At 44.5% G+C, this 22,766-nt stretch overlaps 1 protein-coding gene across 4 annotated transcripts in view; it reads left to right on the top strand.

Moving 5' to 3' along the window:
• The window catches only part of plcg1 (phospholipase C, gamma 1), a 153,273-nt gene extending 138,248 nt beyond the window's left edge, over positions 1-15,025 (top strand). For all 4 annotated transcript variants that reach the window (XM_078554975.1, XM_078554974.1, XM_078554977.1 and 1 more), the window contains 5 exons: positions 7,634-7,748; positions 10,072-10,233; positions 10,781-10,875; positions 11,541-11,722; positions 14,496-15,025. In XM_078554975.1, coding sequence (XP_078411101.1) covers positions 7,634-7,748; positions 10,072-10,233; positions 10,781-10,875; positions 11,541-11,722; positions 14,496-14,535 — 594 coding nt within the window. In that variant the 3' untranslated portion in view covers positions 14,536-15,025. The remainder of the gene's footprint in view (positions 1-7,633; positions 7,749-10,071; positions 10,234-10,780; positions 10,876-11,540; positions 11,723-14,495) is intronic.
• Positions 15,026-22,766: the final 7,741 nt, after the last annotated feature.

The raw sequence follows: 22,766 nt of genomic DNA, 5'->3' as shown, positions 1-22,766 counted from the left end.
ACTTGGCAACCAATTTGCACACAAGCCCCCACAATCAGCAATGGAATAAATGACTGATAACCTGTTTTTCTTTTATATTCATTTCATGCGACGTGGGCATCACTGGCTGGGCCAGCATTTATTGCCCATCCCTAATTGCCCTTGAGAAGGTGGTGGTGAGCTGCCTTCTTGAGCCGCTGCAGTCCATGTGGTGTAGGTACACCCACAGTGCTGTTAGAGAGGGAGTTCCAGGATTTTGACCCACCGTCAGTGAAGGAACAGTGATATATTTCCAAGTTAGGATGGCAAGTGGCTTGGAGGGGAACTTCCAGGTGGTGGTGTTTCCATTTATCTGCTGCCCTTGTCCTTCTAGATGATAGTGGCCGTGGGTTTGGAAGGTGCTGTCTAAGGAGCCTTGTTGAGTTCCTTCAGTGCATGTTGCAGCTGGTACACACTGCTACCACTGTGTGTCGGTGGTGGAGGGAGTGATTGTTTGTGGATGGCATACCAATCAAGCAGGGCTGCTTTGCCCTGGATGGTGTCAAGCTTGTTGAGCATTGTGGGAGCTGCACTCATCCAGGCAAGTGAAGAGTATTCCATCACACTCCTCATTTGCACCTTGTAGAATGTGGACAGGCTTTAGGGAATCGGTGGGGTGAGTTACTTGCCACAGGATTCCTAGCCTCTGACCTGCTCTTGTAGCTATAATATTTATATGGCTAATCCAGTTCAGTTTTTGGTCGATGGTTACCCCCAGGATGACGTTAGTGGGGGATTCAGTGATGGTAATGCCATTGAACGTCAAGGGGCAATGGTTGGATTCTCTCTTGTTGGAGGTGGTCATTACCTGGCACTTGTGTGGCACAAATGCTACTTGCCACCTAACAGCCCAAGCCTGGATATTGGCCAGGTCTTGCTGCATTTGGACATGGACTGCTTCAGTATCTGAGGAATCACAAATGGTGCTGAACATTGTGCAATCACCAGCGAACATCCCCACTGGAAGGAAGGTCATTGATGAAGCAGCTGAAGATGGTTGGGCCAAGGACATTGTATTCTTGTGCTGATGATTGAGGAATAAATGTTGACCAGGTCATCAGAGATAACTCCCCTATTCTTCTCAATCTTTTATCTCAACATGAGTGGGCTTTCTTTTTAACACCTCATTTGAAAGACAGCACCTCCAACAATGCAGCACTCCTTCAGTACTGCACTGGAGTGTCAGCCCAGATTTTGAGAGATTAATGTTGGCCAGAACAGTGGGTATAACTCCACTCCACTGCTCTTTTTTTTCTCTTGCGTATGAAACCTAGGCTGATATTCCAGTGCAGCACTGAGGGAGCACCACGATGTTGGAGGTGCTGTCTTTCAGATGGGATGTTGAACCGTGGCCCTGTCTGCCCTCTCAAGATGTAAACGTATCCACAGCACTATTTGGAAAAAGAACTGGAGAGTCCCCTGTGCCCTGGCAAATATTCATCTCTCAACCAAAATCCCTGAAACAGATTATATGGTTATTATCATATTGATGTCTCTCTGAACTCTCTGCAACAATCTATTCCTGTGGATTTGCCAAGCCCTTTCAATCCATCTAGGATTTCTGTCTCATTCTTATCAAAGTTATCCCTATTTAGGGAGGGTGTGTTGCTGATTCCTCTGCAGTGAATAGTATAACTAGGGCAGTGGAGAGGGGTTTAAACTAAAGAGAGGCGGCACATCCGACAGTGCTGCAATCCCTCAGTGCTACACTGGAATATCAGCCTAGATTTTGTGCTCAAGAGAAAAAGAAGTGCAAGGGAGTTATCCCCAGTGTTCTGGCCAACATTAATCTCTCAAAATCTAGGCCTCGCTTTCTGAAAAAAGGTTGCACCAGTTTTCATTTCCAAACGTATCGATAATGTGAAAGTGAGACACAGTCCCATGATCAAGCAAGCATTTATGCGAGATCAGATTGAACAGATTGGTAATAGGGTTACTAATTTACACCATGACCCACACTGCGCTTGATCTGAGGTGCGCAAATTTCTTTTATTTTTTGATTTGATCCGTTTGTGCCGCTATATTGCTTCAGTAGATGACTTGCACCATAAACAGTACCCATTTGAAACACATCCACACCATAAACTCACTTAAGCAGAAGCAGTTTGACAGCGCAATTAACGAAGCCACTAAACACGTTACAAATCTCTCTGACCATGTAGTCTCAGAAAGCGAGGAGTTTGTTCTTGCGCATGGTTTCAATTTCGGTGTACTTTCATCCCAAATCAAACGGGAAGAGGTATTTGCTGACTTCAAATCCTCTGCTCCCAACTATCCCGCCACAAGCCAGCATCCACTGAAGACACTGAATCCTCAAAAGCGCACCTAGCTGATCTAGCGCGCATATTACCAGATTCCAAACGACCTGTCTGAATTTCAATATGCAACGTGAATGCCTTACAGTGTTGCAAGGCCTTAAGACCAACTCGGACATACACGTCCGCAAACCTGACAAAGGGACGGGAAGAATCATCCTTAACAGGCGTGACCATATCAACAAAATGCATGCCATTCTTAACGATGGGTCCAAATTCGTATCCATTGGATCTGCTGCTCAACATGACCGGATAGCCTTGCTCGAAAGTAAGCTTAAAAAAAATTCTTGCTGGACTTGTGTAACAGCGATGAGCTGCTGTGTCATAATAATGACAGTGTTTTCCCTCACGGCTCGCTATATCTGCGTATGTATGGGCTGCCCAAGACACACAAAAGTGATGTCCCTTTACACCCTATCCTATCTATGACCAGCTCTACTCAACATGAATTGGCCAAATGGTTGGGCGAATTGTTACAACCAGTTTTGAGCAAGTTCTCCACATAAACAGTGAAGGATTCTTTCACATTTGCAAAGACCATAGAAGACTTGCTTATTGATAGCAATGCTGTGTTCATGTGATATTACTAGCTTATTCACCAATGTTCCACTTAAGGAAGCCGTAGACATTTGCACCATAGCACTATATCTTGGTGATCTAGACCCACCACCATAGTGTGAATCATTATTCAACCTATGAACTCAGCAACTCGCACAGTTGAGTTCAGTTTTAATGACGCCATGTATGCCCAAATAGATGGTGTTGCCATGGGATCCCCTCTAGGCCCAGCTCCTGCAAGCATCTTTGTTGGGTTCCATGCGAAACGTGTCTTCAGTGAAATGATACCTAACCTCCACATGTGGATGATAAGTTTGCTATATTTAAAGTCACAGCTAAATGTAATAATTTCCTTACATGTCTTAATGGGCCCTATCCTGCGCTCAAATTCACCTTTGAAATTGAACAGTCAATTTAACCCCCCACCCCCTCCTTGACGTACTAGTTGAGAAATCTGCCAGGGTCTTCCATAAACCTACCTTCACTGGTCAATATAGGCGTTGGGATTCTTACAGTTCCACTTGCTGTAAGATTGATCTTATGGGCAAGCTTGATGTTGAAATAGGACCCATCAAAGGCATCCTGCGGGACATTGGCTACCCGGATCAGACCATTTCACGCTGTATATCATGTAAATTCGTAAGACAGTCCCTTTCGGCCCTAAAAGTGCCCAGTCTACCTCAGATTACCCTGGAAGGGCAAGGTATCTCAAAATTTGAGCAACAGGTGAAGTTAGCTGTTTCACGCTGCTACTATGCAGTAGCAACACAAGTGGTATTCACGACTAGTAGGATGCTGCCGTCAAGCCAATAATGAGTAATGCGGTATATGAAATTCAGTGCCAGTGTGATGCTAGGTATGTAGGCCGTACATCCCAAAGTCTGGCGGATCATATCAAACAGCATGTCCCAACTGCTGTTCACAATGGGCAAGGTACAGACTGTACCCAAGCAGCCCATACTTGCAAAACTCAAAACGCAGCGTCCAACATTAGATGTGATTTCTCGATTGGACAAATGTTTGCTAAATAATCCTCAGCATGCTAAGAATTATACTGATAACCAATTTAAGATTGTCAGTCGGGCTTGCAGGGTGGCACGTTTGTGTGTACTGGAAGCTACGTAAATTAATACACAGGGCCTTGTTATTTGCGGACAGACAGAACGTGTTCACACATTGCGCCTTTTGTCAGATAAACAAAATAAGTGACAGCCATTCACTGACTCATTCCTCAGGGCAATGCCTTGACCAATCAGGGTCAAGCCGCCTGGTTTAAGTATCAAACAGTGCTTGGCAGTTAACTGTCAGTCGCCATCAATTGGTGCATTCTCCATAGCAACACCTCTACCAATCAAGAGTCCACTTGCCAACCAATCAGCGCGCTCTTCACATACAGTATAAATTCTTGTTTTCCCCTTGTATTGGTATTCTTGCAACGTGTCCTGATGTGTGCAAGGTGAAAAGCTTCGACAAGTCTCTTTTTTCAGCAACACTCAAGTTCTGGACTACCAAACAACTATTTATAAGGAATGACTAAATGATTAATAAGGAAGGAGAAATTCGAGTACAAGAGAAAGCTAGCTAGAAATATAAAAACAGAGAATAAAGGTATTTAAAAAGGAAAAACAATAACTAAAGTGGCTATTGATCCTTTAGAGAGAGAGCCTAGGGAATTAATAATGGAAAATAAGGAAACCGCGGTTCAATTGAACAGATATTTTGCATCTGTCTTCACTGTAGAGGATACAAATAACATCCCAGAAATAATTGTGAATCAAAAGGTGAAAGGGAGGGAGGAACTTAAAACAATTACAATCATCAGGAAAGGGTACTGAGAAAATTATTAGAACAAAAGTTGACAAGTCCCCAGGTCTTGATGGACTTCATCCTAGGGCCTTAAAAGAAGTAGCTGCTGAGATAGTAGATGCATAGGTTTTCCAAAACTCCCTAGATTCTGGAAAGGTCCCATCGGATTGGAAAATAGCGAATGTGACTCCTCTATTCAAGAAAAGAGGGAGACAGAAAGCAGGAAACTACAGGCTAGTTAGCTTGATGTCTGTCATAGGGAAAATGCTGGAAAGAAAATCCCAATGCAATCAAGCTAAGTCAATGTGGTTTTGTGAAAGGAAAATCATGTTTGACTAGTTTATTGGAGTTCTTTGAGGAAGTACAAACAACATGGATTAAGGGGAACATGTGGATGTGCTGTACTTAGATTTCCAGAAGACATTTGACAAGGTGCCATATTAAAGGTTACTATACAAATTAAGAGCTTACGGCATAGAGGGTAACTTATTAGCACAGAGAGATAGTGTATTGGTTAGCTAACACGAAACAGAGAGTAGGCATAAATGGGTCATTTTCGGATTACCAAGATGTGATGAGTGGAGTGCCACAGGAATCAGTGCTAAGCCTCAACTATTTACAATTTATATCAATGACTTGGACGAAGGGACTGAATGTATGGTTGCTAAATTTGCTGATGATACAAAGATAAGAAGGAAGGTAAGTTATCAAGAGGACATAGCAGCCTTCGAAGGGATATAGATAGGTTAAGTGAGTGGGCAAAAATTTGGCAGATGGAGTATAATGTAGGAAAATGTGAACTTGTTCACTTCAGCAAGAAGAATTGATAAGCAGAATATTATTTAAATAGAGAGAGATTGCAGGACTCTGAGGTACTGAGGGATCTGGGTGCCCTGGTACATGAATTACAAAAAGTTAGTATGCAGGTACAGCAAGTGATCAGGAAGACAAATGGAATGTAATTTTTTGCAAGATGAATGGAATATAAAAGTAGGGATGTTTGGCTATAGTTGTGCAAGGCTTTAATGAGACCACGTCTAGAGAACTGTGTATAATTTTGGCCTCCTTATTTAAGAAAGGATATAAATGCATTAGAAGCAGTTCATAGAAGGTTCACCCGACTGATAGCTGAGATAGGGTGCGTTATCTTATGAGGGAAGGCTGGACAGGCTGAGCCTGTGTGCAATGGAGTTTAGAAAAATGTGAGGTGGTCATATTGAAACATATGCGATCCTGAGGGGACTTGACAGGGTTAATGCTGAAAGGATGTTTCCCCTTGTGGGAGAGGCTAGAACTAGAGGAGACAGTTTAAAAATAAGGGTCCCCCATTTAAGACGGAGATGAAGAGAAATATTATCACTCGGCGGGTCACGAGCCTGTGGAACACTCTTCCCTAGAGAGCAGTGGAGGCAGGGTCATTGAATATTCTTAAGGCAGTGGTAGATGACTTCTTTGTTGGTCAAGATTTTAAAGTTATTGGGGATAGGCGGGAATGTGGAGTTGAAGCCACGATCAGATCAGCCATGATGCTATTGAACGGCAGAGCAGGCTCAAGGGACTGAATGGCCTTCTCCTAATATGTATGTTCGTATGAACACTTGGAAGTAAATATAAAGTTATTTTAATTTGTTAAAAAAGAGATTTAATAATACAGCATTTGGTTTTGAAGCTTTACCTTAAAGTAGCTGATTGGCTGTCAGGTCCCTACTTAGTTTAAGTGCAGCCAACAAGAATTCAAACTTTACCATCAAATTCTGCTTTTGGTTGTTTTCATTTTACTTCTTGTCATTTTTGCTGGCGTGACCATGTGTGAATGAAAGGGAAATAATCACCCCAACAGTTTACGCTGTGTGCAGGTCATTTCTTCTTAATGATTCATTTTTCATGAAATCAAACCGCGTTAACGTGAACGTTAGAAACTTGAACAGTCAGAAGGTGCAAATTAGAATATTGGGCTGGAGGAGATTACAGAGAGCGGCTGGGAAGGCACTGTTGATCTGAAGTAATCTCATTGGTGGACAGGGCTGTACAGGGGTGAAAGGTGAGTGGGGCCTAGTATCAAATTAGGATGCAAGCGATGGTGAGTTTGGACTGCTTGAAGTTCATGTAGGATGAATGGCAGAAGGCTAGTGAGGAGATGGCCGGAGAAGCTGTGGATAGCAATGGGCACTCATGGAATTGTGGATAGCATGGGTCTTTCAGCAGTAGGAGAGATGAGATGAGGCTGGAGGAGGGCAACATCACTGAAGTGGAAATGGCAAGTTTCAATAATGAACTTGAAGCATTGTCAAGGCCAGAAGGAGCCAGGAAGAGGATTGAATCAGAGGGCAAGGCGGAGTGTTTCCAACAGAGAAAGGATCAAACTGATTCAGTATTGCCAGCATTAAGTTACAGGCAGCTCTGGTTCATCCACAATCTGATGTCGGGAGTGCGATGATGGCGAAGAATTTGAGGGTGGTGGGTTGAATGCTGGCTGTCAGCAACATGAAGATTGAAGCTGACCCCATGCTTGTGGATACGCCACCCAGTTGCAGCAGTTATGATGAGATGCAGGTTGGCAGGGCAATGATGGAACCTTAAGGCAATCCTCAAGGTAACCATGCTGCTTTGAAAGATCATCAATGCATGTGGTGCGTGTTGAAACTCGTGGGGTATCTTACAATGCACCACATCACTTACCTTGCGACGATACACCTTGCCCCTCTCTGGTTTGGACTTGATGAAAGATGGAAACCCTTAAGTGTGTGCCCATCACTTGGTGCCACAGTGCCAGTCCTCCCATGACCATTAATGAATACCCTCAAGGCTTGAAATGTATCAGAGTCAGGAGCTCAGTTGGCAAAGCTTATAAGTAATTTGGAGAAACAGATCACTGTGTGGCAAAGTTGCAAACGGTGGATAATGGTTTGCCCCCCTCTTAAATTTGTTTACACCAGATCTTGGGAGCTCGTCACTTGCCGAAGAATGGCAGAGGCATAACCTCTCCGTTTGTAGAGGTCGAGGTCTGTGGAGCTGACTACGATAACTGCAAATACAAGACTGAGATCGTAGGTAAGAATATCTTCCTTAATTCCAATCCTGAGGCAGCTGAGGCCCTATGCACTTACTGTGGTAACTTTCCCAGTGATATTGCTGTCACACATTCACCATTTCAATTTGTTCTCCACTCTGTGGCGTAGCTGCTAATGTGGACTTCCTATAAAGCAGTCTCACCAACCACACTTTTGGATTTTAACTAACAGCGCAGATGGTACCACAGACGAGGCTGCAGTTCCTTCAGGTTTCATTTTACAATTTAGTCCTAGAGCATGGTCAGGCAGGGTACTACTGTAAAAACTGACCCTGCTTAAATAGTCTCCCTGCAGTTGCCTGTTAGGCAACCTTCCAATCACCCTCCATATTTCCAGTGTTACAGGAAGTACTTAATGTCATTTGATGAGCTCAGGGAGGCAGTGTTGTAGTGGTAATGTCACTGGACTAGTAATCCAGAGGCCCAGGCTAACGCTTTGGGGGATGCAGGTTCACACCCCACCGTAGCAGCTGGTGGAATTTAATTTCAATTAATTAATAATTCTGGAATTGAAAGCTAGTCCCAGTAATGGTGTACAAGAAGCTATTGTTATAAAAGCCCATCTGGTTCACTTAAACCTGCCATCCTTACCTGGTCTGGCCTATATGTGAGTCCAGACCCACAGCCCGGTGTTGACTCATAACTGTCCTTTAAAATGGCATAACAAGCCCCCAAATTGTACCAAATCACTACAGAAAAGTAAAAAAAATGGAATGAAACTGGCTGGAGCACCTGGCATTGACCTAGGCCTTCACTGTCGCTGGGTCAAAAATCCTGGAACTCCCTAACAGCACTGTGGGTGTACCTACACCACATGGTTCAAGGCAGTTCACCACCACCTTCTCAAGGACAATTGGGGATTGGCAACAAATACTGGCCTAGTTAGCGATACCCACATCCCGTGAGAGAATAAATAAGAATGGTTTTCATGTGACAGATCAAATAGCAGTGCCCGGCATTGCTTTTAACCTGAGCGTTGGTATTTGACGTCTTTTGAGATAAAAGAAAGAACTTGAATTTCTGTATTATTATTCTCATCCTCAATATTTCCCCAAAGCACTCCATCACTGATGAAGTATTTTGAAATGTGGTCCCCGTTACATAGGAAAATAAGTAGCCAGTTTGTGCAGAATTTCCATACAGCAATGAGATGAATGAGGTGATGGGTACCTAGGATACCAGACCTACTCCTCTGCTACTACTTCAAATCGTGCCATGAGAATTTTCATACCTGCCTCAGCAGGCAGATGGGGCCAGGCTTTAACATCTCATACAAAAGGTAGCACCTCTGACAGTTCAGCTCCTGCTCAGCACTGCTCAGAGATGTCAGCCTAGATGCGGTAATCCTAGACTGAGTCTTGAACCCACAACCATTCGACTTAAGGCACAAGTTAGCTTCCACTGAGCCACAAAGTGATGCTTTGAAACATAAATCTGAACCTACAAAGGATGTGTCATTTTATGGGATGGCCTGAGGGACCACACAGACCACGAAGGTCATGGGTTCCATCCCCGTTTGAGGCTGAGTTACTTGAATTCAGCCAGGATTGTGATCAAGATATTACCATTATCCTCGGTGCTCATTGGTCAGGGTCGTGCTTCTGATTGGAGTCCGTCGTCCCCTGCTGGAATATTTTTGCATGTATCCAGACAAGGACATAATTGGGCTCAGCTGTGACATCCTTCCCCAGATTATATAGGCTGCATCAGCCTTCTCCAGTGACTGTCATGCCAATGGCTTACCCAAGAAAACCAACCACTTGAGCAAGTAGCAAAGAACAGTTGAACTCATTAGAGGTGCATCCCAAAAAGGAGGCAATAACAAGAGGGAAGAGGAAAACAATTACCAAGAAAGCAGGAGAAATTTTTTTAAAAGGCTGAATTCAGAGTGTAGCTTATTATTGTTGAATATGGTGGCACAGTATTAGTAATGAATAACAACAACTTTCATTTTTATAGCATCTTTAATGTAGTAAAACTTCTACAGGTATTTCCTGAGGCATTTCAACAAAATTTGACAGGAAAAATGAGGAAGATGCCCAAACATTTGGTCGAAGAGGTAGATTTAAGGAGCATCAAAGGAGGAGAAGGAATTGGGGAGGGAATTCCAGAGCTTTGAATCTCTGCAGCTGAAGACACAGCGACTTCCGATGGAAGTCGTGAGTGCTTTAGTGAATTGAAAATGAAAATGAGATGAAAATTGTAATTGAAAACGCAAATCCCAGTGAGCTGAGCCTCTTGCAGTTCCTAACCATCTTATTTCTCGTGGTGTGAAAAATAACTGGCTCTGTTATTCCATTTTAGCGGTGAATGGGTTGAACCCCACATGGACGGCAAAGCCATTTTCCATAACCATCACTAACCCAGAATTCAGCTTCTTGCGATTTGTTGTCTACGAGGAGGATGTGTTCAGCGATCAGAACTTCCTGGCAGAAGCAACCTTCCCTGTCAAAGCCATAAGGACAGGTAAAGCAAAGCAAAGCTTTCTCCTGTCCCCATTCCTCACTTCGTGCAACGTCTGTCCCTTGTCCTGTTTCGCCCCCTTTCCTCTTTTTAACCATCTGCCCCCCCACCCCATGTTATTTTGGTCCCCATCCCTGGGACGGGGAATTTTACGGCCCTGTCACAGCAGGGTGTGTGCGAGGGGTGGTGGCGAGCCATTCAGAAGTCCGTTGACTTCAAGCGGATCCGTAAAATCCCGCCGGAATAAAATTCCACCCCTTGTGTGGTTTGGCCGCCCATGTTGCCTCACTTCCCACTCTGTGGTGTTTCATTCCTCGTTCCTCCATCTTTAACCATCCGTCCCTTATGTTCTTTTGCTGTCCATTCCTTGTGTTGCTTCACCAGCCATTCCCAAGTGGTTTTACACGCCCCCCCCCCCCACCCCCAGTTGCTCGGTTCCATTGTCCATTGTCGGTCCTCGTGTTTCCTGACCCCACCCCCACCCCCAATCCCTTATGCTGTTTCTCTTGAAGTGCTTGCTGTTTCACCATCATCTGTCACATCATCTCAGGTTACCGCTCCGTGCCTTTGAAGAACAGCTACAGTGAGGACCTCGAATTGGCGGCATTGATGATCCGTCTGGAGGCCTTGGAATCGGTGATCAAGGTAGGGAGGGTCTGACAATTCAACTCGGTGTGCCCAACGTATCATTTAGGGGACTGTGGTTCACCCAGTACACAGATAGCATCTTTGATCAGTGACTTGAACCCTCTCTGGCCATATCCTGAATCAGATGACACTGTGTTGTGGAAAATCCAACCGGCGCTAAGCTGGAAGCAGTGACTTTCCTTCCACATCTTTCAGCGCTCAGGGAAAAATTCCGACTCCAAGCACGCCCGGATCCTCCAGGGGGAACGTGTTAATCAGACTGCAGATAATTGAGGGCAGGTGTTCCTATGTAACCCAGCACTCTGAGTAAAATGTAAAAACACCCAGTATTGGAGGGGAGAGCGAAAACAGGTTGTTGTAATCTGGAAGGCACTGCCTGGAAGTGGAATGGAAGCAGATTCAACTGTAACATTCAAAGCGGAGCTGGATCTCTGCTTAAAAAGAAAATTATTTGGGGGGGGTGCTTTGGGGAAAGAGCAAGTTATTAAGACTAATTATATAGGTTTTTCAGAGAGCAGAAAAAGCATGATGGACTGAATGGCCTTATTCTGTGCTGTACGATTGTACGATTATATTTGCTCCTTCTGTGTCCCCTCTGTCTTCCCCTCTGGCCGCTGGCCCCCTCCTCCTTATTAATTTGAACTACTATTCTCTTCACCCAGGAAAATGGTGACACTGTTCTGTGCCCCTCAAACCCGTCTCTCCGGGAGCGCAGTGCTGACCATTCCAGCCAGCTGCTGGCCTACCGAGGCAGGGAGGGATCATTCGATAACCGATATCAGCAGGAGGATCCACGGCTTTTTCAAGAACAGCACCTGGAGCACACCGAGACCAGAGAGAGGAGGTAAAGCGGTTTTATTTCAAAATGTAACCATAACCCGTGAAGGGAAATCAGCTCAGCTCAGCTCAGCTGATTTATGGTCCTGTCAGGATGGTGGTGCAGCGGTAATGTCGCTGGGCAAGTAATCCAGAGGCCCAGGCTTTAATACCCTGAGGGCATGGGTTCAGATCCCACCATGGCAGCTGGTAGAATTTAAGTTCAGTCAATAAACCTGGTATTATAAAGCTAGTCTCAGTGGCGACCATGACAACTATCCTATCATTGATTGTTGTAAAAACCCAGCCGGTTCACTAATGTTCTTTAGAGGAGGAAATCTGCCATCCTTGCCTGGTCCGGCCTACATATGGCTCCAGATCCACTGGCAATGTATTTGACTCTTAACTGCCCTCTGAAATGGCCCAGTAAGCCACTCAGTTCAAGGGCATTTAGGGATGGGCAACAAATGCTCACATCCCATAAAAGAATTTAACTTTTTTTTAAAAATACAAATATCATTGAATCATTCAGCACAGAAGGAGGTTATTCAACACATCCTGCCTGTGCTGACACTTTGATAAAACTATCTAATTAGCCCCACTCACCTGCTCTTTTCCCACAGCCTTGTGATTTTTTTCCAGTTCCCTCATGATCAGCTAACTCAGCACAGGCTGAGAATCGAACCTGGTGCTTTTGTTGGCCCAAATGTAACACAATGTGATCGGTCTCATATTATTTGGGAGAAGACAGTTTTGTATTTTTAAGCGAAATGTGATTTTTAACAAACGGTTGGGTGAGTTGTGATAAAACGCCTCGACATTGCGATTGCATCACCTGGGTCACCATGACACCGTCCCCTGTGTTCAGGGAGCCTTGTTGCCATGGCGATACGGTCCTTACAGTATTAATGGGGAACATTTGAGTCAGAGGCTAGCACTCCATATGGAGGCCTGCAAGTTCAGCAGAAAAGCAGAACATTAATTTAGTACAACTGTTATGAATGTGCTCACTGTGTGTGGGCTCATCTAGGAGAAACCTTTGATTTGAGTTGGAAAGAGAAGGGTTACCAACCGTGGTTCAACGTATCATCACATGACCTCCCGCCTCTGCCCAGTCTAATACCCTTTCCCTTCATCTCTAATATTTTTAAAACCAATAAATGAAAGCATTGAAAGATTTTTTTTTTAAAGAATGAAAAGCACTTCTTTTTTTAAAGTGCCCGTAATTTTTACCTGCAAATTTCCCACAGCAGTGTCCTGGGGATTAACTTCCTTTCATGGAGACACCAGGGCAATCCTGGAGGATTGGCAACCCTAGTGTCCAGAGGCCTCGGGCTGGTGTTGGAGCTGAGAACGGTGAAGGGGCAAAGAAAGTCAAACCTGGTAACCATAGTTACACAAAGCCGCTCACCCAAGCCTCTTTAACAAACGACTTTTGAAGTCAGAAGAGAAACAAAACAATTGTCATTATTGTTGATCAGTAATAAGCAGTTCTAAAAAATGCCTTGGTACTTTGTGCACCTACTTATTTTATGCATGTCGTGCTTTGTATTGCATAATGCCTCTGCCTGCTCCATACCTTGTAGAATGTGTTATATTATGGGCTACATTTATTTATGCACTGTTTGTTCCTACTCTATACTTTGTGTTATGTATAGCCTGTGTGCGTTCCATGCAATCTGTTGCCATAAGACATAGGAGCAGAAATTAGGCCATTCGGCCCATCGAGTCTGCCCCGCCATTCAATCATGGCTGATAAGTTTCTCAACCTCATTCTCCCGCCTTCTCCCCGTAACCCTTGATCCCCTTCCCAATCAAGAACCTATCTATCTCGGTCTTAAATACACTCAATGACCTGGCCTCCACAGCCTTCTGTGGCAATGAATTCCATAGATTCACCACTCTCTGGCTAAAGAAGTTTCTCCTCATCTCTGTTGCATTTTATATACTGTTTGCTTTCTCTCTATTATGCTGTTTTTGATATGGTGATGTATTCAATCTAAGCACTATGCTAAGAACGTAAGAAATAGGAGCAGGAGTAGGCCATGAGGCCTCTTGAGCCTGCTCTACTAATTCAATTAGATCATGGCTGACATTTGACCTCAGTTCCACTTTTCTGCCCTTTCCCCATATCCCTTGATTTCCCTAGAGTCCAAAAATTTATCATTCTCTGCCTTGAATATACCCAATGACTGAGAACCCACAACCTTCTATGGCTGAGAATTCCAAATATTTACAGCCCTCTGAGTGAAGATATTTCTCCTCATTTCAGTTTAACATGGCCATACCTTTATCCTGAGATTATTCCCCCTGCTCTAGCCAGGGAAACAGCCTCTCAGCTTGTACCCTGTCAAGCCCCATTAGAATCTTTTATGTACGTGGGTATGTATAATCTGTGCGCTGCTTTTATGTATATATGTATGTTTGTGTGTGTGTGCTTGTTCAGTTTTGCCAGTGTTATTATTCTAGCATGAAACCTTAGAATTTGCACAACTCCCTTGGTGAGGATATAAGAAAATTCCAGGATGATGAAAGGCTATTCAGTCCACCAGAGACTGCCCCTATATTATTCTAGCTTTCTCAGTCTAACATGTATGTTTTAAACAGTCTAGCATCTGTGCCCACACCACCCTGTCTAGAGGATTATTCCAGCCAATTATTATCCTTTGTGTGAGGCTGCGCCTTTTGGTAGCTGTTCTAAATTTATTTTAAATTTTAATTAAATTATTCTTATAACCTGTTCCGTGCCCCCCGCCCCCATCACCACCTGTAAACGGCATCATTTTGTTTCTTTTGCTCAGATTATTGAGAAGAACTAGGATAAGCGGAGACAACAGATGAAGGCTGGTGGAGACGGACTGTGCAGATGCCCTGTCAGTTCCAGGGACGCGGACTGCTGTAATTTGGTTCCTATGGAAACTCTTGCTGCTCTGGCCTATTTCGGGCAGCTTCTCCAGTACGACTCATAACCCTTGTATTCACAGGAAAGTACATTTTAACTTCAGAATAAGTGACATTTTTTTTTAACGTGCTGTCAAATAAAAGTAGTTTTAAAGAAGAGAAAGTTAAGAAAATTCACATTGCGCAAGAGATGGGAACTGGCCAGTGTTTCATCTTTGTAATTACTTTTCAGTTCAAGCGTGTGGCCTGGTCAGTCGTTCATGATCTACTGTTTATTAAACTGTGAGGATTGTTCTTACTTAAAGAACACATCAAATATACAATGTGTCTGTGTTAGTAAAATGTAATATAATGGTAAACATGCCTTTCACCCTGGGCACAACAAGCCATAAAGTAGAGCCTGTTTATTAAATACTTGACCATGATGTAAGATCTTTGTCTGGTGCAATTTATTTGGACTCCCAACATACTAGTGTCGGTAGAAGATAGTGCTGTTAGGGCACTGGCTTACAGGCCACCGGGGGCTTCTGTTCCACAAAGTAAGAACGTTCACTGCAGGCGGCCACTGGACAGCTCTCTATATCCTGGGAAAAAAACCCGTTCAGAGCTCTGTGCTTGTAATGGCCTGGCACCAGATAATGGCAATTAACTGTTCCATTCTGCATTCCCCTTGGCAATGCCTCCCCCAATTAGAGTCCACTTGCCAATCAATCAGCACTCTCTTCTCATGTGGCATAAACTGAAGTTCCCCTGTTGCAGTTGGTAATTTCTTGCGAGCTATCTTGATGAGTGCAAGACGAAAAGCTTTGATAGCTTGTCTCCTTTCTCGTCAATAAAAAGAATTCTCCTCTTCTCCCCTCCCCCCTCTTGGAATTTTTGCAATTAACTGAAATCAGTGCCCTCTGATTCCTGTAAATTTGTTTTCCACATGCCACAGGCACAAAAGTGCTTGCTTGATAAATTAGCATAATAGCTCTGCTGGCTGCACGCTGGTACTTTACTCAATCGGAGGACTTGGGTTTATATACTGTGTGATGCCAGTTATCCATTGTGGGAGAGTTGGGTGGGCCTTGGGGATATGGTACAGGGGTTGACTTTCCTATCTCTCAAGGTACAGGTCCTCTCACTGAAATTGAGCACCATCAATGCTCAAGTTGTGACTCAGTGGGTACTGCTTAGTCTGAGTCAGAAGGTTACATGTTCAAATTCCACTCTAGAGCATTGAGCACAAAATCTAAGCCGACGACATGGTAGCGCTACTCTTTGCATGAGATTTCTTTCACAGTTGGATGCAAAAAAGATCACACGGAACTATTTCAAAGGGCCGCGTAATTCTTTCTGGCGTTCCAGCCAATATTTGCCTTCAACCAAAATTACCAAAACAGTGGCCATTATCTCATCACCGCTTGTGGGAACTTCCTGTGCGCAAATCGGCTGCCAAGTTTCCTATGTGACGACTGTGAATTCAAAAGCATTTCAAAGACTGTAAAGCACTTTGGGGTCGTGAAATACCCTACATAAAGGCAAGTAGGGGGGATGGTGGCATAGTGGTAATGTCACTGGACTAGTACTCCACCAGAGGCCGTGGTGAATACTCTGGGGACATGGGTTCAAATCCCATCATGGTGGAATTTAAATTCAATTTAATTCAATCTGGAATTGAACGAACTTCATGATCAATTGCCCTAAAAACATCTAGGGAAGGAAATCTGCTATCCTTACCTGAGCTGGCCTTCATGTGACTCCAGGTCCACAGCCTTCAGCTGCCCTCTGAAATGACCTAGCTTGCCACTCCATTCAAAAGCAGTTAGGGATGGGCAACAAATGCTGGCCTTACCAGTGACACCCACATTTCATGAAAAGAATAAAGAGGAAAAAAATGGTTTCTATGGTTTACAGATCACCCCTAATGTACAAGAATACCTTGGAACAACTTACAAGGGGAATGAGAGCAGAAGATAGGAAATTGCTGGATCATCAAAAAGAGAGGATTTTAAGAGGCTCATAAAGAATATGGGAGAGCCAGCAAGGCATGCAGTCCGTGAGGAGTGTTGACATCTTCGGTTTCCCTTCATGATCAAAAATGGCCACTTCTTGCTTGCGTAGAGTCATCTGTTGATGTGGCTGTGCTAATGTGGCTGTGAAGCCCAATTTCAGACCTGCGTGGCTTTCCACAGTGTGGGCATGGATAAATTGGCTGATCGGCCCCCAGCCATGGAATAAAGGGTGGCCAACTGTGCAGAATCACAGCAGGGGAGCAGTTGTGCTGTGACATGTGGCTGGAGACTACACTAGGGCCAGAATCTTACGGCCCCATCAAGGCAGGGGATGAGGCTGTAAAATGCACTGAACCGTTCTAAACTCCATTGACTTCAGAGGGACCGTAAAGTCCCGCTGGCCTAAGTTTCCACCCTAGGAGTGGTATGTACAGTTCTGGCCTCCATATTTTGAAAAGGATATAGAGGCAGTGGCGAAGGGGGAAATGGTGGCATAGTGGTAATGTCACTGGACTAATAACCCAAAGGCCCAGGTTAATGCTCTGGGGATATGGGTTCAAATCCCACCATGGCAGCTGGTGGAATTTAAATTCAGTTAATCAAATCTGGAAATGAAAGCTGGTCTCAGTAATGACCATGATAACTATTATCGCTTTTCCTAAAAACCCATCTGGTTCACTAATGACCTTCATGGAAGGGAATGAAATCTGCCATCCTTACCTGGTCTGGCCCATATGTGACTTTAGACCCACAGCGATGCGGTTTGAACCTTAACTACCCTCTGAAATGACCGAGCAAGCCACTCAATTCAAGGGGCAATTAGAGATGGGCAACAAATGCTGGCCTTTCCAGCAAAGCCCACGTCCCGTGAAAGAATAAATTTTTAAAAAGCTACAAAAGTGAATGCCAGAATCAAGAGAATATAACCATGAGGAAAGACCAGAACATGCTGGGGCTCTTTTCTTTAGGGAAGAGAAGGCTGAGGGGTGTCCTAATAGAAACCTTTAAAATGATGACGGGTAGAGAAAGAGAAGATGGGAGAGATTTTCCAGCCCTGGCGCAGCAAGTCCCACTGGACGCAGCAAGCTATTCAAAAGCCCATTGATGTCAGCACTGAAGATCCTGTTGCTGGGAGGGGCCAGAAAATTTCAGCCCTTGTTTCCATGGCAGCGCTAGTTGAACACTAGGGGTCGTAAATATATATGATAGTCACAAGTGAATCCAATAAGGAACTCAGGCGAAATTTCACCACCCAGGTTAGAATGTGGAACTCGCTACCACAAGGAGTAGTGGAGATGAATAACATTGAAGTACAGAAGGGAAAGCTAAATAAATACGTGGGGGAGAAAAAATAGAGGGATATGCTGATAGGATGAGATGAAGAGAGAAGGGAGGAGGCTTGTGTGGAGCATAGATCAGTTTGTGCTGAATGGCCTGTTTGTGCTGTAAGTTATATCTAAAATGAAGAGGAATGAAGAGCTTGAAAATGAGAACCTTGTCGATTCATTAAACTGATGATTAATTTCACCATCCTGGAATTACATAGAAATGACAACAGGGAAACAAACTGCTCAAAACCACCCTTGTTAGTGTTTCCCCTCCAAATAAGCAGTAACCTTAATCCTTTGTGCCCGCCCTGTTCCTTTAACTCGCTACAACCACTTTCCTTCAATCATTTAATATCAACATGGTCGCTGCTTCCATCATTAGCTGTGGCTGTACATTCCACAGCCTCGTAGCTGTCCATGTAAAAAAGAATTCCTCCTGCCGCCTGCCCTTGCATTTAATCTGTGGCTCCTCATTCTAGACCCCCTCGACCCCTGTTTATCCACTCTCTCCTCTGATGTGAACACCACAGATGCTGAAAGGAGCCACTGAGCGTTTCTAGCATTTTCTTTTGTTAATATTCAGATTCCCAGAATCCACAGTTTTACTTTTCTTATGTCTTTATCTTCTTAGTTCCATCAGAAGGCAGCAAGCAGTTTGGTAATTTTATTAAGTAGGACATTTGATTTGCAGTATCTTCATTCTGGTATTTTCAATGCCTGCAGCTGTTTTTGTGGTACTGGGTAGAAATTTGTTGTATGTGTAGAAATTGCTGTAAAAGGTCACATCACGCCACAGAACTTACTGTAAAAACTACAAAATGAAAGACTAGGAATTGGAATGCAATTGGATCTTCAAGGCAACCTCCTGATATTCCAGTCTGTATGTTGTTGGTTTATCCATGAAATCCACATTTCAAATTGTCATTAATGTGCCCTCACTACATTAAGACCCATAGAAGTAAGAGTAGGCTATTTGGCCCCTTGAGCCATTCTGCCATTCACCTAGATCATGGCTGATCTTCTACCTCAATGTGATCTTCCCAAACTATCCCCGTATCCCTCGATGTCATTGGTATCTAGAAAGCTATCGGCCTCTGTCTTGAACATGCTCAATGACTGAGCTTCCACAGCCCAGGGTAAGAGAATTTCAAAGATTCACCACCCTCTGGCTGAAGAAATTTCTCCTCATCCCAGTACTAAATGGCCTACCTCTTATTCTTAGACTGTTCCCCTATTTCTAGACCCCCCCACCCCCACCACCACTACAAAGAGGGGAAGCAGAATTTTGTACACTTCAATGAGATCACCTCTCTTTCTTCTAAAACTCTAGTGAACAGAGGCCCAGTCTCCTCATAGGACAATCCTGGGAATAGTCACTGGGAATAGTGAACCTTCACTGCACACCCTCTATGGCTGGTATATCTTTCCTTGGGTAAGGAGAGTAAAACTGCACACAATACTCCAGATGTGGTCTCACCAAGGCTCTATACAATTACAGCAAGGCTTGTTTACTCCTGTACTCAAATCCTCTTGCAATAAAGGCTAACGTGCCATTTGCTTTCCTAATTGCTTGTTGCACCTGCATGTTAGTGACTCATGAACAAGGACACCCAGGTTCCTTTGGACATCAACACTTCTCAACCTCTCCCCATTTAAGAACCACTCTGCCTTTCTGCTTTTCCTCCCAAAGTGCATAACTTCACATTTTTCCACATTACATTCGATCTGCCATATTCTTGCCCACTCCTCCTCCCAGTTCACATTCCCACCAAGTTGCATTCCTGGCATTGTGGTACATAACAATACCACTTAACCATTTTAGAAAATCCTACGTTGGATCTTTAGCTGTTGCGTATTCTGTGAAACACAGCTGGAATTTTCTCTGCTGTTTCTGCTAAGCCAGGTGACTAGGGTTTATCTCGATATCCCTGCGAGAGGGGGGGGAAGAAGGGTAATAAAAGACATTCACCCAGTGTTCAAATGGCAATGTACTGGTGCCAGCTGGAATGAGGACATGAATGGGTCACCTGTGATGCCGCTGCTGTGCGATATTATGCAACCGCTCGCCGTCCGGTTGAAGAATAGTCACTTGGGTGAGGTACAGGGGGGATCCCAGGTGCCTGTGGAACCAAAACAAAGGCTGGATGTCTCCGAAAAAAAGAAAGGGAAGGAAGATGAAGAAAATCAGGCTGCAGTTTAATCTGCCAGGGAAAAGGAAGGGGCTGGGAATACTTGGCAGGTCAGGCAGCATCTATGGAGAGAGAAGCAAAGTTAACGTTTCGAGTCCATATGGCCCTCCTCCAGAGTTCTGAAGAAGAGCCAAACGGACTCGAAACATTGTCCCTGTTTCTCTCACCACAGGTGCTGCCTGACCTGCTGAGTTTTCCCGGCATTTTCTGTTTCTGTTGCTTTTGAAGAGAAACCGAGTTAATGGGCGGAATTTGGCAGCCGAGTATGGAGGCAGAAGCGAAAGCTGGAGCGACTTCCGTTAGAGAGCAGGCTTGCGTGTTCAGCTCATGAACCATGCAGCCACTAAGCGCACGTGGAATCTCGGGACAGGCAGGAAATAGCCCGCCTGCCCGCCATCGCCTCGTGTTTGAATGGCACCCGGGCAGCCAGTCACTCTTCCACTCTGCTCCTTGACTCGCACCCCACCACCCCCCCCAGTCCGGAAGACGTCGACCTCGCCAGGCGCACGCCAATCTTATGTACAGTCGTGAAACAGAATGTTCCAAATTCCCGCTGGCTAAATAGAGAGTGGGGAGGGACGTGAATCCAGTGCGTTGGGTTTGAATGAGCATCCACGAGATGCAAATGTGGTTCCCGATGTAGATCAAGGACACTCGGCCTGTCTTTAACCCGCCCTGACAAGTCAGGAGAATAAGATTCCAAGCTAATCTTGTGATGTGGGGAAACTGATTTTTGGCCTCCCACCTAATCTTGCTTCCCCCGCCCACCACAATTCCCGCTGCTGGTGGGAGCGGAAGATCCCGCCCAATGTTTCAGGTCGATGACCTTTCATCCAAACTGGGAAAAGTTAGTGGTGCAGTAGGTTTCAAACAAGTGAAAGAGGGAAAGATGGGAAAAGAACAAAAAGGAAGGTTTGGAATAGGATGGAAAACAGGAGATTAAATGATAAAAAGGGTTGATGGTGCACGGCCACAGGGAGTGGTAATGGGACAATTAAAGACACAAAAGATGTGTCTAGAGGAGGTGTGAATGGCAGAATGATAAACAACTGCTGTCCGTTAATGATCATAAATTGCGCTGCGCAAGTGTGATTTAAATGCTCTTCATTAAACAACAGGGGTGTAACATATGTCCCTTCCCAGTCATTGTGATCATCTGATGCCTTTCATTTTGTACTGTGTCTTTCTATTTTGCACATGGAATGTACGGCCTGTACACATTATCAGCGCTCTGTGTAAATGCACTGTGATGGAAACGTGGGAGGAAAAGTGAGACACTACAATTACAAAGCAAGCAGCAATATTCCACCACGTAAGCATTGCCAGACAGCTGCTATTCCCCAGTGCGGTCTCTCTGTCCTTTCATCCCAGCCATGTAGATGTGTGCTGGCATTTCTTTCCAGCTTTTCCTCTCCAGTGTCCTCTCTCATTTTCCATGTAAGTGCTTTCAGATGTTGGCACAGAGCTGTACATTGTAATAGAAGGCCCCAGCCAGTCTGTGTGCCTAAAGCCCTCCTCGGCTTTGAGAAGGAACGCGATGCGAAATGGGAGAGGATGGGAACCGGGGTTTTGTACATTTTTATGGGGTGGGAGGGGAGAGGGGGGATCAAGCATTTAAGAAGGAGAAAGAGAGAGGGGGGGAAAAAACCTCAGGACAGCAGAATTTCAAATAAGAGCAGAAAGGAAATAACACAACCCCTCAGAGTGCTGCTTCTGGTATTTGTTAAGCCAAAGAGAGGAGGCCTGCTTCAGCATCCCTCTAAGCCTGTTGGCATGATTCTTAAAAAATGAACTAATCAGCCTCACACATCACTTTCAGGGGGATAATGTAAAATTGCTTTTCTATTTTCTGTTTCCCTCAACTCGAAACTACTTCCAAAAAAATTAGAGTGATTCAAAATTGCAGTTGATGTTCAGTAAATGTCTAGAAAAAGAAAAAACAATATGTGCATTTATATAGCGCCTTTCACCACTTCAGCACATCCCATAGCTGTTTATAGCCACTGAAGCTCTTTTTAAAGTGTTGTCACTATTGCAGTGTAGGAAACGCAAGGCAAATATGCACACACAGCATAGTGGTATTGATTGAGGGATCGATGTTGACCAGGACACCATGAAGAACCGCCCTGCTTTTCTTCAAAATAGTGCCAAAGGATGTTTTATATCCACACCCAGAGGGTTTAAAAGGCTCCCTCAGTACTGCACTGGAGTGGCAGCCTAGATTTTGTGTTCAAGTCTCTGAAATGTTTAAATCTCCAAACTGGTTCTCTGGGAGGAAGAGCGAGGAAATTCCTTTTGATGACAGGTTTGCTGTTTGTATAATTGGTCACTAATGCAATAATTGCATGTTCGTTTTCTTTCACTCCTCACGGGCCTCCTGCAGCATGTTCCGAGTTGCGTTTGACAGCCTTCAGAGCATGGCCGTGCTTCTAGGTTTGGCAACTTATCAGGCCAGGTGATGCACACAGCTCAGCAGTTGCAGCAAGCAGAGTGCCACGCAGCCTGAAGCAGTCATACTGACTCGAAACGTTTACCCTGTTTCTCCCCCCCACAAACGCTGCCACACCTGCTGAGTTTTTCCAGCATTTCCTGTTTTTATGACACACAGTCTCGTCAGCCATCCAGCTATGAATCAGCGCTTTGATCACTGGGTCTGT

Source organism: Cetorhinus maximus, chromosome 13, assembly GCF_964194155.1.
Source record: "Cetorhinus maximus chromosome 13, sCetMax3.hap1.1, whole genome shotgun sequence".
Taxonomy (NCBI): domain Eukaryota; kingdom Metazoa; phylum Chordata; class Chondrichthyes; order Lamniformes; family Cetorhinidae; genus Cetorhinus; species Cetorhinus maximus.
Note: the sequence above shows the minus strand (reverse complement) of the source record. Positions and strands in the feature narration are given on the sequence as shown.